Genomic DNA, 14,579 nt, shown 5'->3' with positions numbered 1-14,579 from the left:
CATTTCGAAATACAGCCAGAAGATTAAATTTACAAGAAATAACAAAAATCAGTGAAATTTGGAGTTATACTAAGCATAGTTTGAGGGGGAAAGCGAGCATCCCCGGTGGGGATACTTCAGCTGACTTCTTTGGGGGGGAACAAAATGTGATTGAGGGGGAAAATCCCCGTCATCCCCCCGGAAATTCGCACCCTGAGTGTTACTACAAATTGAGTGCACGAACTTTACCAAATTCTATTCTTCAAGCTAATGATCTGTAGTAGAAGCAATATGTTCTCTTAATAATGACAAACTGAGAACACCAATTAGCCTCTCATGATCATCTCCTGTAATAATTATTGATCAACTGTTGAATCTCTCTGGCAGTCCAATTCGGCAATAGGTTTCCGTCCCATTGCACAACTAACGCACTTCATGCACTCCGAAATTATTTTGATGGTCCTGTGCAACTCCACTGCAGATTTTCCCTCAGCATCGGTGAAGGGAAGACCTATTTATTACTAGTTCCCCTACATTATGGCCTAATGCTTCTGCAGTCGCTGTCATAATATATATTGTTGCTCTATCAGTGGCCTTGTATTGATCAAGAGCAGCAACCTGTCTTGGAGTAGATCTAATAAAATTAGCTTTTCCCCTTTTACATATCTTGCAGGGACCGGATGCAAACAAGCATCCATATTTACATTTTCTCTAACATACTCAGCTGGATTTTCCTCTTCATTTCTTGAAATGCTTACCTCCAAGTCTTTTGGTGTTTAAAATTCTAACAAATAATTTTCAGAAGTGCATTTTTCTTTTGCGTTCCTCTTTCTTTCGAAATCGTGCATATCCCTTCAGTTCTTTTCGCGCCAAATTCATATCTTTACTTTTACTCGTGTATAAATTATTATCTGTAAAAAAGATAAATCTTTTCACAGGTGATAATTCTTAGACGACTAAAACTATCTTTAAAATAGTGCCAGATTTGTGCTTCTGTTGAAACGCTACCTCGAAAAGATCTGTCACGTGACTCTTCCTGTTTAAAAATTTGACCTGAATCCAAGATGGCCGCTGTGACAATACTATACATTAGGTGTGTTTTTCCCTCCAGTTCCATTATCCAGGATATCTTCGCATTCCCTTAAGCCGTTTCTAATTTACAAAAGTTTGTTCCAGACTTTTTCCATATACTATGTATTGTAACCGGCTTCAAAACTTTAGGTCTCTTGAGGCACCATTTAATATTATTCAGTGGAGCTAATTTTTCTCCTGGCTTAATTTGGTCCCATATGGAACCCTTTTTGGGGGTTCGTCCAAAGAAATTCAGAAATCAAAAATTAAGGACCACCGTAACATATATATATATATATAAGATTATCAGAAATTAAGGGTAATAAAACACGATGATCATGCCTTGTTCTGTATGGTTGCGAAACATGGTCGCTTAACTCTCGGGGAAGAACATAGACAGAAAGTATTTGAGAAAAAGATCCTGAACACAAGAAGAATGGGAATGGGGAATGGCGGAAACTTCATAACGAAGAATTACATAATTTATACGGTTTACCAAACATTGCTAGTGTCATCAAGTCTAGAAGGCTTAGGTGGGCCGGTCATGTAGTTAGGATTGAAGAAAGTACAGCCACTTTCAAAGTCTTAACTGAAAGTCTAGTCGGAAAATGACTATTAGGAAGACCTAGGCGCAGATGGGAGGACAATATTAAGATGTGTCTCGCAGATATAGGAATAAAAAGTAGAAACTGGATCCAGTTGGCTAAGGATAGAAGTCAGTGGAGAGCTTTTGTGAACGCGGCATTGAACCTTCGGGTTACATAGGCCATAGTTAGTTATAAAATAAATATTGGTGTTCTTGAGACGTAACCACGTGATGCGATAAAGACACACGTCAGTCGGATCCCATGTTAACCTGTAGGTTTCGTCATTAGAAAGTCATCAACATCTCATACGGTACTAGTCACGATAGGTTTTCCTTTCCCAGGGACCGTAAAATCAAAGACCTGTCTCCGGGCAGAACCCCACATCACTATCTCTCGCATAACATAACTACCCACGGGATTATTGATAGGAGTACAAATCAATGCCACGCGTCTCAAGTGGGACATAATTACAGCCTTTCTTTTATTGAAATTCAAGATCATCATTTGTCTTCCATATTATATTTACCATGCTTAACACTGAACAGAAACACAATAGGATCTGGAGGCGAGATTTGACACTAATCTTTTCCTTGAATTTTTTTGGGGAACTTGTAGTTTATGAGCAAAGGAAAGACTAAAATTTAACTTCGCTTTTGTAACATATCCAAGAATTTTAAAGGGACGCTTCAGCTCAAAAGCCCCCTCCCCATGTAAATCCGCCACTGACCACGGAGTATTAATAGCATTGGTAATCAATGCCACGAGACCCACATGAGAGATAATTACAATCTTTCTTATTTAGTATCAATAGTGTCGTTTTTTCTTTTACGCTGGACTTACTTGGTGTTGTAGAGCGCCACAATTACCTCTGGTGGAGAGAATTGGAACTAATTTTATTTTCTAAGCCAATCGCTTCTGCATGCTCCCAAATATATTCCTGCCAAATTTGGTTGCATTCTCTTAAGTGGTTATGTCTCCAGAGTTCTCTGAACAGCGATACTTATTGTAGGATAACCTGGTATATACAGGTTGCGGCACGTAAAACCGGCCCGTAAAGTGAACACATAAAATGAAATGTAATGTATTGAATATGATTAACTACAACACATAAATGAAATGTAATGTAGTGAATATGACTACTCACCTTCACAGCAGGTGCTGAAAGTGTCCTCCGCCCACTTCAACACACATGTGAGCACGATTGAGGAGATTCATATATACCCTTGTCAGTTCTTGAGTTGTAATGCTATTGGTGACATCCTGGACCCTGGTCTTGAGTTCTTCAATTGTGTGTGGATTTGTTTCGTATACTCTTCCCTTTAACAGTCCCCATAATTAAAAGTCACTCGTGGACAAGTCTGGTGACCGAGGAGCATTAGTGGATCCAAGAAACCACTGGCAGCATTGCTCAACAGCCATGAACAGAAATGCACCCTCTTCTGCAGGTCAGGCTCCTTCAGTTCTTGCACAACACTTATCCGGTACGGTTTTAACTTCAGTCCCCTTAAAACACGTCTGTAACTTGTCTCACTCGCATGAACGTGTTGACTCAATCTCCTGGTTGACTTTCGAGGACTTCTTGTCATTATCTCCTCCACCTGCATCTTTAATTTAGGTGTTTAGACAGATGGTCGTCTGTTCCTGGGAGCATTTTGAACCGATCCTGTACGCCACCATTTTTCAATCAATTCCTGAATGGTGCTTTTTGCTGGCACAGAACGTCCTGGAAATTTCTCCCGAAACAAATTCTTTGTTTTCACAAAAGATCCAGTGAGAATGAACCCTTCAACAATGGCAACACGCTCGGGTATCGAATACGGCATTATCACACACTGACACTCATCCGGCTTAACACAACGAGCCCTTTTTCTCAACTGGTTTCGACAAGTTTCACTGGCTGCGGCTGCACGTGACTGCTGCAGGTCACGTAAGTCGACCCGACCTCGACACGCCATCTCTTGATAGGAAGGTAGATTATTTAAGTGTTGCCAAAAACACAATATACCAGAATATTACGACGGGCCGGTTTTACGTGCCGCACCCTGTATACATATATACACTGTATATATATATGTGTGTGTGTGTTATTTATATGAATTGTATGTGTTATATAAATTTTATATTTTCCCACTGAAGGGTTGTTTCAAAGAAAATGCCTAGAAAAGGCAACATAAGGCACTAAAGCAATTATTTAGGCAGTAAGGGGGGAAATCTTCCAAAATAAAATTGGCTTAACTCGAAACTATAACCACCCATATATTTATAACGTTATTTATAATCATACCTTTAATATTAAAGAACATCTATTTTGCCTATCATCTGGTCCCTAATTATAACAGTTCGGTATTCTGTGAAAATAAACCTTTGTATAATTGTCAACCTAGGGTAGGCAACATGGAATAGGTGTTTATTCTTGGAGAGACACGTAAGGATAATTGCTGAAGTAATGTTTCCGTTCTTAAGTTTCCATTCATTATTTTATGAAGAAATTTCAAGTTAGAGTTATTTCTGTGTACTGCCGGAGTTTGAATATGAAGATGACGTAAGAGTTCCTTCTTAGGTAATATTCGAAGTGCTGGAACAAGAAAATGTACTATAGGGTTAAAGAAATTGAGAACAGATCAAGTCTAGAGAGATGTGTAGGTGTTGCCATGACCCATATGAGAAAGCAGCATTCGAACTTGGGCACTATTCGAGTTTTATAGAATGTTGCTAATGATGCCACAGTGCGTAGTTCATTGAATCGGTAAAGAAGCCCCAGCACATGCATTGATTTCTTGACTATTGAGGAGACGGTCAGAACACGAGAGTTTCGAATCAAAGATGGACACCAAGACTAGCAGACTGGCTAGCAGAATGTGTTATAAGGGAGTCCTTAATATGGTATTTAGAGAAACAGGATACTTTTTCATACTGATAGTAATATTGTCATATTTTTGGTGTTAATTACGGTTGTGGAATTTCGTAATGGTATTTACAAATGTAGTAAATTCAGTTTAATGTGTTAATATTACATTGATATGTCTTACATAATTGTAATATTTATTTATAAATATATTAATATTATAAACTGGAATTCTAATGTAAGTAATTTGCAAAATTTCCCTGCATATTTTCTTCTTACAAATAACTTCAATAAATAAATAAATAAATAAGTGAATAAATAGATTGTCTTAATCATAATCTATTTATTCCTAGTCATACTGCCGCATTAGGAATTTTATCGGTTATGTATGGTTGTGGAGGCAAGAGAAATAAAACAAACTACTGCGATACGCATAAGCGATAAAATTCATCTGAGATCGAAGAGGACAAGCCCTAAAACATACGGTGAGTCCTTGAGAACAGGTATAAATGCTTAAAAGTATTTAGCTGCACTTTAGAAGACTTACCCGTTTGTATGTTCATTGTGGAGCTGAGGAAATTACGTCTGAATTGAGTTTTTTTTTAAATTTAGAGTAATTTTTCATCGTAATGGTACATAAGACGCGAATCTACACGGCAAGTTGGAATCCATGTCCTAAATGTTTTAAATTTTAAGGCTGTGCCAGCAGGAATGGATATTGAACCCGGGGCACCGTGCACCAAAGGTACATGCGCTAGTAATACGAACAACAGAACGGGCTCTACATCTTAATTATTATAAGGTATATAAGAAAGAGAATTGTATATTTAGCTACATTATATAAACACGAAATGGCTGTATGGCGAATTTCTTCAGGAAACAAAATGGAAACTATTTCTCGTATGCAGTTCGAAACTTCCCCATGTTTTACTGATGTCAGTGTTTAATTTTTAAATTAGCTTTGCAGTTTTTCATTGTACAATTAATATTATTTCTGATAAAGAAATATTGCAGAGCTGGAAAGAACATATTGACATACATATCAGACAGCTTTTCCTTTCCTAGTCTGGGAGGAGCAGATAGAAGTTCTTGTCAGATATTGGCAAGGTGGACGGAACAGAGAGCAAAGAATTGTGCATCTGATAGCTTAAAGACAGTGTATGCTCGAGATTAAGGTAGTGAGGAACCGGTTATAACAAGAGTAGGAAAATGGTTTCCAAAGATAGAAGGGTTGGGGAAGGCATGACTGGTTGCTATCAGAAATCACACAATGTTATCTACCTATAAATATGTTTATTATAAGTCTTGTCAAACGGATTGTGCTTTCTTGCTTTAGGTCATTTTCCAATAAGATTTTACACTCTATGTAAAGAAACTATCAGAATTTGTGTAAATGAGTTCTTTGGAAAAAATCCAACATTCTTCCGTACCGATATGCATAGTCAGGTGTATCTTGAGGTAAATCTTTCTAAGTTATTGAAGTTAGTTCACTTCACACACTCACTTAATATGGGTGTTCTAAAACTGGTGCCCACGGACCACAGAGCACTCTTCTAAAGGTCAAAATAAAGCGAAAATATTATATGATGAAATGCCCTCCTTCAGCCGCTATGGGGAATCAAAATTTCACAATGCGGCAACGTCGCAGAGTAACTTGAAGCCACTAGCATTACTCTACGAATACAACAAAGCAGTTAAATCGATTGCTACCCTAATAAGTGATGCTAGTATCAATCAATATCGACTTTAGTTGCCATCGGGAAAGAATCGATATAACTATTTGATAGATTGGTACATCTAATCTATGGTTCTTTATTTGCGACGGCGCCACATAGCGCAATTTGTGTCTCCAGACGATGACTCGAAAGGTATACAAATATATATATTTTTTGCTTAAATTTTGACGTGTAGAATAATGCTCTGTAGTCCGTTGGCGCCATTTTTATAACACCCGAAATATATATATATACAAGTGTCTCGCGCGAACATAGTGCATTTACTTTCATGGGAATGGTAAACCTTGTTTTAATTTACTCAAAAGTTAGAAAATGTGGTATACCATTATGTTCACCCAAGCCGCTCATGTATTAATGAACAAACGGAAGAATATATATGTAAATTCGAATTCCCATTTTCCTTTCGTCAATGTACCCGACTTAAAGCATTTCTGGCTCAAGTTTATACCTTCGGACTGAAAAGGATTGTGCTCGTATATATTAATTTTTTTAGGGTGGAAAGATCGGGTTCATGCAATGAAAGGAACACAACACTGAAAGCATTATCATAAAGAATGGCTTGGCCGAACTAAATAATTTGTGATACAAACTTTTGGCCTTATGCAGAGTCGTTGTGACACGGATTAGTGTTATACTAAAGAGTTCGACTAACGTATGTTTCCTGCAATAGCCAGGCCTTTAGCATGACGATAATCATACATCAAAACGACTCTGCATAAGGCCTATAGAGTCTATCTCAGAAGTTTTACACATAGTCAATTATTGTAGAGTAGTTGTTTGAGGACCCTATTTGTCCACTTTCTGATCGCTACTAGGTACATAATGTCTATCCATAAGTTTAGTAAAATGCAATGATAATTTTATCTATTGATATTTTATTTTTAGTGTTGCAGCTGTATTTCTACTTCTATGCATTTTTAAAATCTTTGAAAGCGAGTAAATATGAAATTGTGAGATGACATGGCCAAGAAATTACAAAAATTGTAAGATTCTTCTATTCTTACGGACACTCTATTTGGGGCAATTTTTCAAAATCTTGAGTAGGAGGTAGATCCCTCTGCCTCTCCTCGATTTCGAACTCAAGATCTCCGTGTCGGTTATCCGTGGAATCATAGACTTTTCTGTATTGACCTAGTATCACGAAGCAACTGCGAAACTATATGAATAAAATATAGTAGATTCTTGTTCAGAAATGCATAAATAATGACGCAAGGGAATTATTGCGTTTGCCGTATATCATCAGTTCACCGTTCTCCAAGTGTCCAATTACAGCCTTCATGACTTATACCACCAGGAAGTTTAAGTTAGTATTGAGTTCATCTCCTTTTGATGTTTCGCTTACAGAGTGTTTGTAATTAAGCTTCATGCTTTATTTGTAGTTCGAACACTACACTTTGCAACTTTATCGAGGAAAAACATATTGACAATTAATATTACAAATAAAAACCATTATATTTGAAGTTCAATTATTCTAAATGAAATGCAGTAAAAGCGCTGGAAATAATTTAGAAATTTGATATAAAAAAAAAATACTGGTTCAAGAGAGTTGCTCTTGTGACGAGAAATAAGATTTCCTAGTCTTGTCTCGATTCTCGAAGAACTCTTTCTTATCTCATCTCGATTCTCGGAAAGGATTTTTTCGGCTCGTTTCGATTATTTTAGCTTTGTGTTGTAAATTTATGTACAAAATTTGTGCCTTGATTTTGTTCTTCATTTTAAGTAGATGTTCTCAGAACTCTACCGGGTTACGCGAGAGCCAGGAAGAGGGTGATATAACATTTAAAGCATATTTATTATTAGAGTGTGTTGTGTAATAACTTGGGTTCTTTAAATGCGATATGTACTCTTGATTATGTTAATACAAGTATTTTTTTTAATTAATAGCTTTTATCACAAAAATCACATAATACTTAAGTATGAGTCCTCCAATATTTGAAGAACTAAAGTGTTCTACGAAACTCGAGTAATTTCTTATCTTCTCTCGAAATGGAGACATGTCATGTTTGTCGTCTCATGTCGACTTTGAAAATGTATTTTGAGACGAGTCGGAAAATTTCTTTACTCGTGGGCAGCACTACCTCTGAAATATTCTATTCTGACAAGAAAAGTGCAAAATGTATATTAATTTCGGAGCACATCGCTAGGTCTCATTTTCTGGTTACTCATAACGTATGAGCAACTCTGTTAAAAGCACAAAGATGAAACGAATATTTAAAAGGACATTCAGAAAGAAAAACACCAGCAACATCAAATACACCTCAATAAAATTGATTTTAACTATTTTTACTATTACCTAATTTGTACTAGCAATAATGTGCAAGCGGATTATTGGGTTAATATATTTACAGAATATATTATTAGGTTAATATATTTGCTTTTGTTAATAGGTTAATATATTTTGAAATCTCGTTGAAATACCACAAAGTTACATTTTTCTCTCAGGGAGCGCATTCACTTTGGATCCGCCATTGACTGCGCCATCATGAATTTCAACTTATTTTCTCGACTAAATCTCATCAGTTCCAAAGTACGTATTTGTATAAAATAAATACATCAATTGGCAGTACCCTCTTTATAGCAAATAGTATACACACAGATTTTGTGAAACTTCTCTATGTTTTTACCTGCAATTTGCCTCAAAAAATACATATGGCTCTCTTCGCGGAGATATTTACACAATAGGGATAAGTTCTTTACAATTAATGCAGCTTAGAAGCAAGCTTTGTGCTTATCAGGAGTCAATCTGCATTTAGATGTATTCTTTGCCTTTGGCTACATTCCAAAGCCCAGGAGTTTTGACTAACAGGAGAAAGAATCAAAGAAGTCAGCTACACAATGAACCTGCAGCCGCTGTTGCCTAATAAAGGGCTTGTTTTAAACAACTCTCAAATGGAAGAAAATTAATTTTTAATTACCGCGTTCTGAAGTTATCCTGACAAGAAAAACTATCAGTCAACATACAATATTAACAATAACACAGATCTGGATGAATTTTTAACAGTGTAGACTACATAGTTCTAATATAAAACTTTCAAAGAAGTCATACTTTTATGTACAGAAGTTCTATCACTACCAAAATGTTAGACACGCCCTTAAGACTAAAATTGTTTTAAAATCGTTACGGGCTTCTTTTTCTTTGTTTGCCTTTCTATCTCAAGTCATTAAATCCTATTAATATATATTTTTTTTTTACAGATACCTACTTAATTATATGTTTTTCAACACTCTGAACTTCTTTATTTCAGTAATATTTCCACAATTTAAATAATATAACTTATAAGCAAAGTGTAACTTGAGTAGTGTGCGCTTCAACTTAGTCAATTTATATCAATAAAATCTTTACATGTGCGTTCAAAAATATTGCAATTGTTGCCTGTAAATATTCTCCAAATATTACCTATACCTGACAAATACGAATAACAAACTTGCATCTTAATTTCAAACTGTGTTACTAGGTTAGGATTTATAACAAAACATGTATTAATAAAACGCTACCTAATAGAAAATTTGTATACGAAGTACAAAGTCTGGTAATTTATACTAACTCGGTTGTTAATCGTTGCATTTGTTATATCATTTCATTTATATCACTGGGGCACGACAATTGGTCACATGTATATTTGCCACTAAAATGTTACAATAAATTCCCACCAGCTACTGAATTAAAGTAAAAATGTGCAGAAAGAGTACACTTCACACGAAAATTCCAAAACAAGTTTTGAACATAGACAGCATAAAGATAGGAATTATGAGTGGTGGCAACGTTTGAAACTCTGGAAGTATCAGGCAGCCAAAGAAGTAATCAAATGCTACGAACAGAAGGCGGTTAACAGAGTGTTAACAACAACTAATTAAAATATGTTTGGTTAAAGGGAACGGAATTTGAAAATATATATCTTCAATATCTATTACTTGGATTCTCGATTAGTGAGGTATAAGTTGCGTGAATATAATTTAAAAGAGATTGATGTTAGTTATTTCTATCGTTCCGTCTTCTTTAGCTTAGCCGACATAACCGCGGAACGTAAAATTTAAAGATTTCATTTTATTTCTATTGGAAATATCTTTGGCTTAAGTAGAGAACAATACATTAATGTGGTACCAGATTAAATATAATATTAACTTAATTGTTACTATTGCTATTAGTATTAATAAAACTATTGGAGTTTCTTTTAAAAATTACAAACGAAGTACGTTAAGTACTTGCTTGGGCTAAGTAATATTATTTTGTGGCCCTATGGGTGACCGATTTTCTTCCTACAAAACAAATATAAGTAAATAAATAAAAATGTGAATGTTATTAAGTACCTTCCACCATTTCGTCAAGTATAATTGAGCGCGCTTACAACAATACTGATAGCATATCTACGGGTTAGCAAGCAATGTTTCAAAATATTTATTTCTCTTTAAGGAAAGTAGTTTGCGTGGAATCTATTGCGTTTACTAAGCTTATGATTGCTGTAAATAATAAAGAGCAAAATTAAGTACTTCTTGATATGTTTTAAATGTATGTTTTACATGTATGTATGTTTACATGTTTACATGTATATATGTATGTATGTCTTACCTGTATGTTTTAAATTATAAATTTTGATAATATAAATTTCCTGACAATTGCGATATATTATTAACAAAATCCATTTTTGAATTGTACGATCTACTTTTTATTAATGGTGGTGAAAAATGAAATACTTTACTCATAATATATTAGTTTCCGTAACCTCTCGATGGGAGGGTATTGTATTTCATCTCAGAAGCATAAAATTCTGAACTTGGAAAATTTGTAATTATGTAGCGTATTTACAAATTCCAATGTTGTTTTAACATGTGTTCTTTCATCCTATTTTTTCGACGAAAGCGACGAAAACACTTATTACATGCGTATGGCTTTTCGTCATTATGCATTAGGATGTGTTCTTTTAAACTTCTTTGCCATCGAAATGATCTGGAACATTTGGTACAGTAATATGGTTTTTCACCTGTATGAATTATCATGTGACTTTTTATTGTAATCTTATTACGAAATGACCTACCACAATGTTCGCAAGTAATAGGTTTACCTTGATTATGCGTAAGCCTATGTCCTTTTAAAGATGCTTTCTCTTTAAAATTTTTGTTACAGATGTTACATTCGTACGGCCTTTCATTTGAATGAACTAACATGTGCTTCTGTAAGCCATCTTTCGCACGGAAACTTTTATTGCATGTATTGCAAGAGAAAGGCTTTTCATATCTATGCGTTAGAATATGTTTCTTTACATTTTGCTTAAAACGAAAGTGTTTACCACATTCCTCGCACGAATACTGTTTTTCATATGAATGAGTTAACATGTGCATTCGTACGTAAGACATTCTACAAAAATTCTTATGACATTTCTCACAAGAAAATGGTTTTTCATCTATATGAGAAAAAATGTGGCTTTTTAACCCACTCTTATCACTAAAAGTTTTTGAGCAATGACCACAGGATAAATGTTTTTGACCACTGTGAATTAGCTTATGTTGATTAAAATGGCCTTTTTGATTAAAGGATTTGTTGCAATATTCACACATATATGGCCTCTCACCTGTATGTATTCTCATGTGTAATTTTAAATAACCGGTCTTACGAAACGAAAGACCACATTCTGTACAAGAATAAGGTTTTTCAACTGTATGTATTTTCAAGTGCTGGGTTAAATAATTGACTATCGAAAAGCATTTTCCACATTCTTGACAAGTATGAGGTTTCTCATCTGAATGAGTTAAAATGTGAGATTTAAGTATTTCCTTTTTGTGAAAAGACATGGCACATTCCGCACACGAATATACTCTTTTACCTGTGGTTACTGACGTACAAATTTGGAATTTGGAATTATGAACCATTCTGCTTCTTCTGGTACCTCGGCTATAGAGGAGAGGAAATAGAAATATTATACATACACATTGTATATATATATATATATATATATATATATATATATATATATATATATATATATATATATATATAGGTAGATAGATATAGATATCGATAAAATATAAGAAACATATCTTTTAACTTACTCTAAAACCATTTGTTGTATCAACATGAAATATTTCGACATTAATTTTCAATTTTATACAAATATATGGTCAATTATGGTTTCTCCAACAGACACATACAGCAACTGTATATATTGCAAATATGTTAATGAATATAAGGGATTATGTATAGTAAATATTACTTATAGTAATTACATTCATTGATGTTTCTAGCGTGCCGTTCGACTAGAAGGAAGTTTATAATAAGGAAGAAACGTTTGTATAGATACGCATGTTTTGTAAGATCACTAAAAGTAATTCTTCTGAAATTTAATATTAGCATCAGCCAAAGGGGGATCATAATCTTCTAAATAAATTGTACTGAAATTTTCATTTTTAATTCAAGTTTTTCATCTTATAAACATAACTAAAGAATCAACCAGTGTAGAACAATGTAAATTTGGAATATTTTTAATTTATATTTGCAACATTTAATGGAATATATAGTTTTAAAAATATTTTTTTTAATTCCCTACATTGAGCTTTAAGTTTCCTTGGGAGCTCTTCTTGGATTACCATTGACAGTTGAGGCGCATTTAGTTGTGAGAACTCCAAAAAAGGTCAATTACAAATTTTTTATCAAGGACATTTACTTGTTCCTAGTTTCCATTCTAACATTGTGGTTATAATAGTAAGTCGTTAAATTTAGTTTGAAATGAAAATCTGAAATGCTAAAATTCTTGCGTAATAATGTTAATTTTTATGAGTTATTAATCTGTTAATCATTCCAAAATAACATTACTTTTTCTTCTAAAGGAAAACTCCCAGGCTTATATGATTTTCTTAATGTATATTTCTAAAACGTGCTGTTTATGTTGAATGAATAAATAATATTTGCTTACTAACTTACGGTAAAAAAAAAAAAATGCAATAGCATGATGTTATCATTGAAATACAGTAACAAATACGTTAAACTTGTAATTTTTGCCGTCTGCAAATGCTAACAACTTTTCCGAAGGATAAACCATAAATTTTCGAATACTGATCCCAGGTGGGGAAATTTCGGTTTCCAGATTAGGAACTTTGGCTTAAAATTACTTAGCAAAAGCCTTGTGATAAGTTAAAATATTTTTAAAACTTTCGCTTTATATACTTTATTTTCCTAAATTAATGTACATGAAAATGAATTTCTATTTCCTAGAGTAAATTTTAGTAGTAAGTAGGACCATATAACATTAAGTATGAAACTAAGTACCATGCAAATTTGATGTTTATCAAATGTTTATATAAGGAATTAGTTCCGTATCAACGTTTTCAAACTTACATCTCATTTGTCATTGGAAGTGCGTAATTCAAAACACAAGTTTACGCCTGTCTCCTGAACAACTCCCTAGAGAAATCAAAGTGCGCAAAAGCAATTTTTGAGGAAACAAAATTACAGACGATTGTGCTGGTAACTTACATGGAGTTAATACACAAAACACATATCAAGTAAATAAATGAGAATCTATTTAAAAAATGTAATGTGGTTCATGAAACGCAACAAAAATATGCCAAAAATACTTGGCTATATTAATAATAATAATAACTGGTATTGGATTACAGGCAGTGTATCACTTCATGTATCAAATACATAAGACAATATATTAAAATTGCTATATTCAGACTTTGCTGCTATATTTAAAGCTCCAATGATGTAATATATATATATATATATATATATATATATATATATATATATATATACAGATGGTGATCAGAAAGATGGAGACACCTGTAGTTGGCAACACGTCAGATGTATGGGTTGGCAGTGGTGTCGTGGCGCCCGCAGCGCCGGACCGCTGGTGGTGGTGTGTTAGGTCGGTCTCCATACTACGTTAGGCGCAGTGGAACAGCAGTGTCCAGTGGCTGCAGCAGACGGTGGTAGTGTAAAATGGAAGACCTCTCAGACTTTCAAAGAGGGCAAATTGTTGGTGCGCGGTTATGTGGAGTGAGTGTGACGGCAGTGGCTACTGTGTTAGATGTGTCGCGTGGGACAGTGTCGAAGGTGATGACGGCCTACACAACACACGGGAAAACCACATCGGGGAAGCGGAACAATGGGCGGAAGAAAATCATGAGTGACAGGTCACGCCGGGTATTAAAGCGCATTGTCACGCAGAACCGTCGTGCCACTGCGGAGCAAGTGACGGAGGAACTCAATCAGCACCTCCCCCACCCTGTTTCGACAATCACAGTCCGCCGCGAATTACATGACATGAACTTACGGGGTCGTGTTGCAAGGGCCAAACCGCTCATCAGGGGCCATAACGCTTTCGCACGCCGCAAATGGTGCCGCGACCATGCAACTTGGGCCGT

General features: G+C 34.9%; 1 protein-coding gene across 5 annotated transcripts in view; it reads right to left on the bottom strand.

Moving 5' to 3' along the window:
* Positions 1 to 9,108: 9,108 nt before the first annotated feature.
* LOC145684424 (uncharacterized) overlaps positions 9,109 to 14,579 on the bottom strand; it is a 41,975-nt gene continuing 36,504 nt past the window's right edge. For all 5 annotated transcript variants that reach the window (XM_081756787.1, XM_081756783.1, XM_081756782.1 and 2 more), the window contains one exon: positions 9,109 to 12,105. In XM_081756787.1, the coding sequence (XP_081612913.1) occupies positions 11,019 to 12,083 (1,065 nt within the window). In that variant the 5' untranslated portion in view covers positions 12,084 to 12,105 and the 3' untranslated portion in view covers positions 9,109 to 11,018. The remainder of the gene's footprint in view (positions 12,106 to 14,579) is intronic.

The sequence above is a fragment of the Thermobia domestica genome, chromosome 4, assembly GCF_964235325.1.
Source record: "Thermobia domestica chromosome 4, izTheDome1.hap1.1, whole genome shotgun sequence".
NCBI lineage: Eukaryota > Metazoa > Arthropoda > Insecta > Zygentoma > Lepismatidae > Thermobia > Thermobia domestica.
This window is presented reverse-complemented; position numbering and strand designations above follow the sequence as displayed.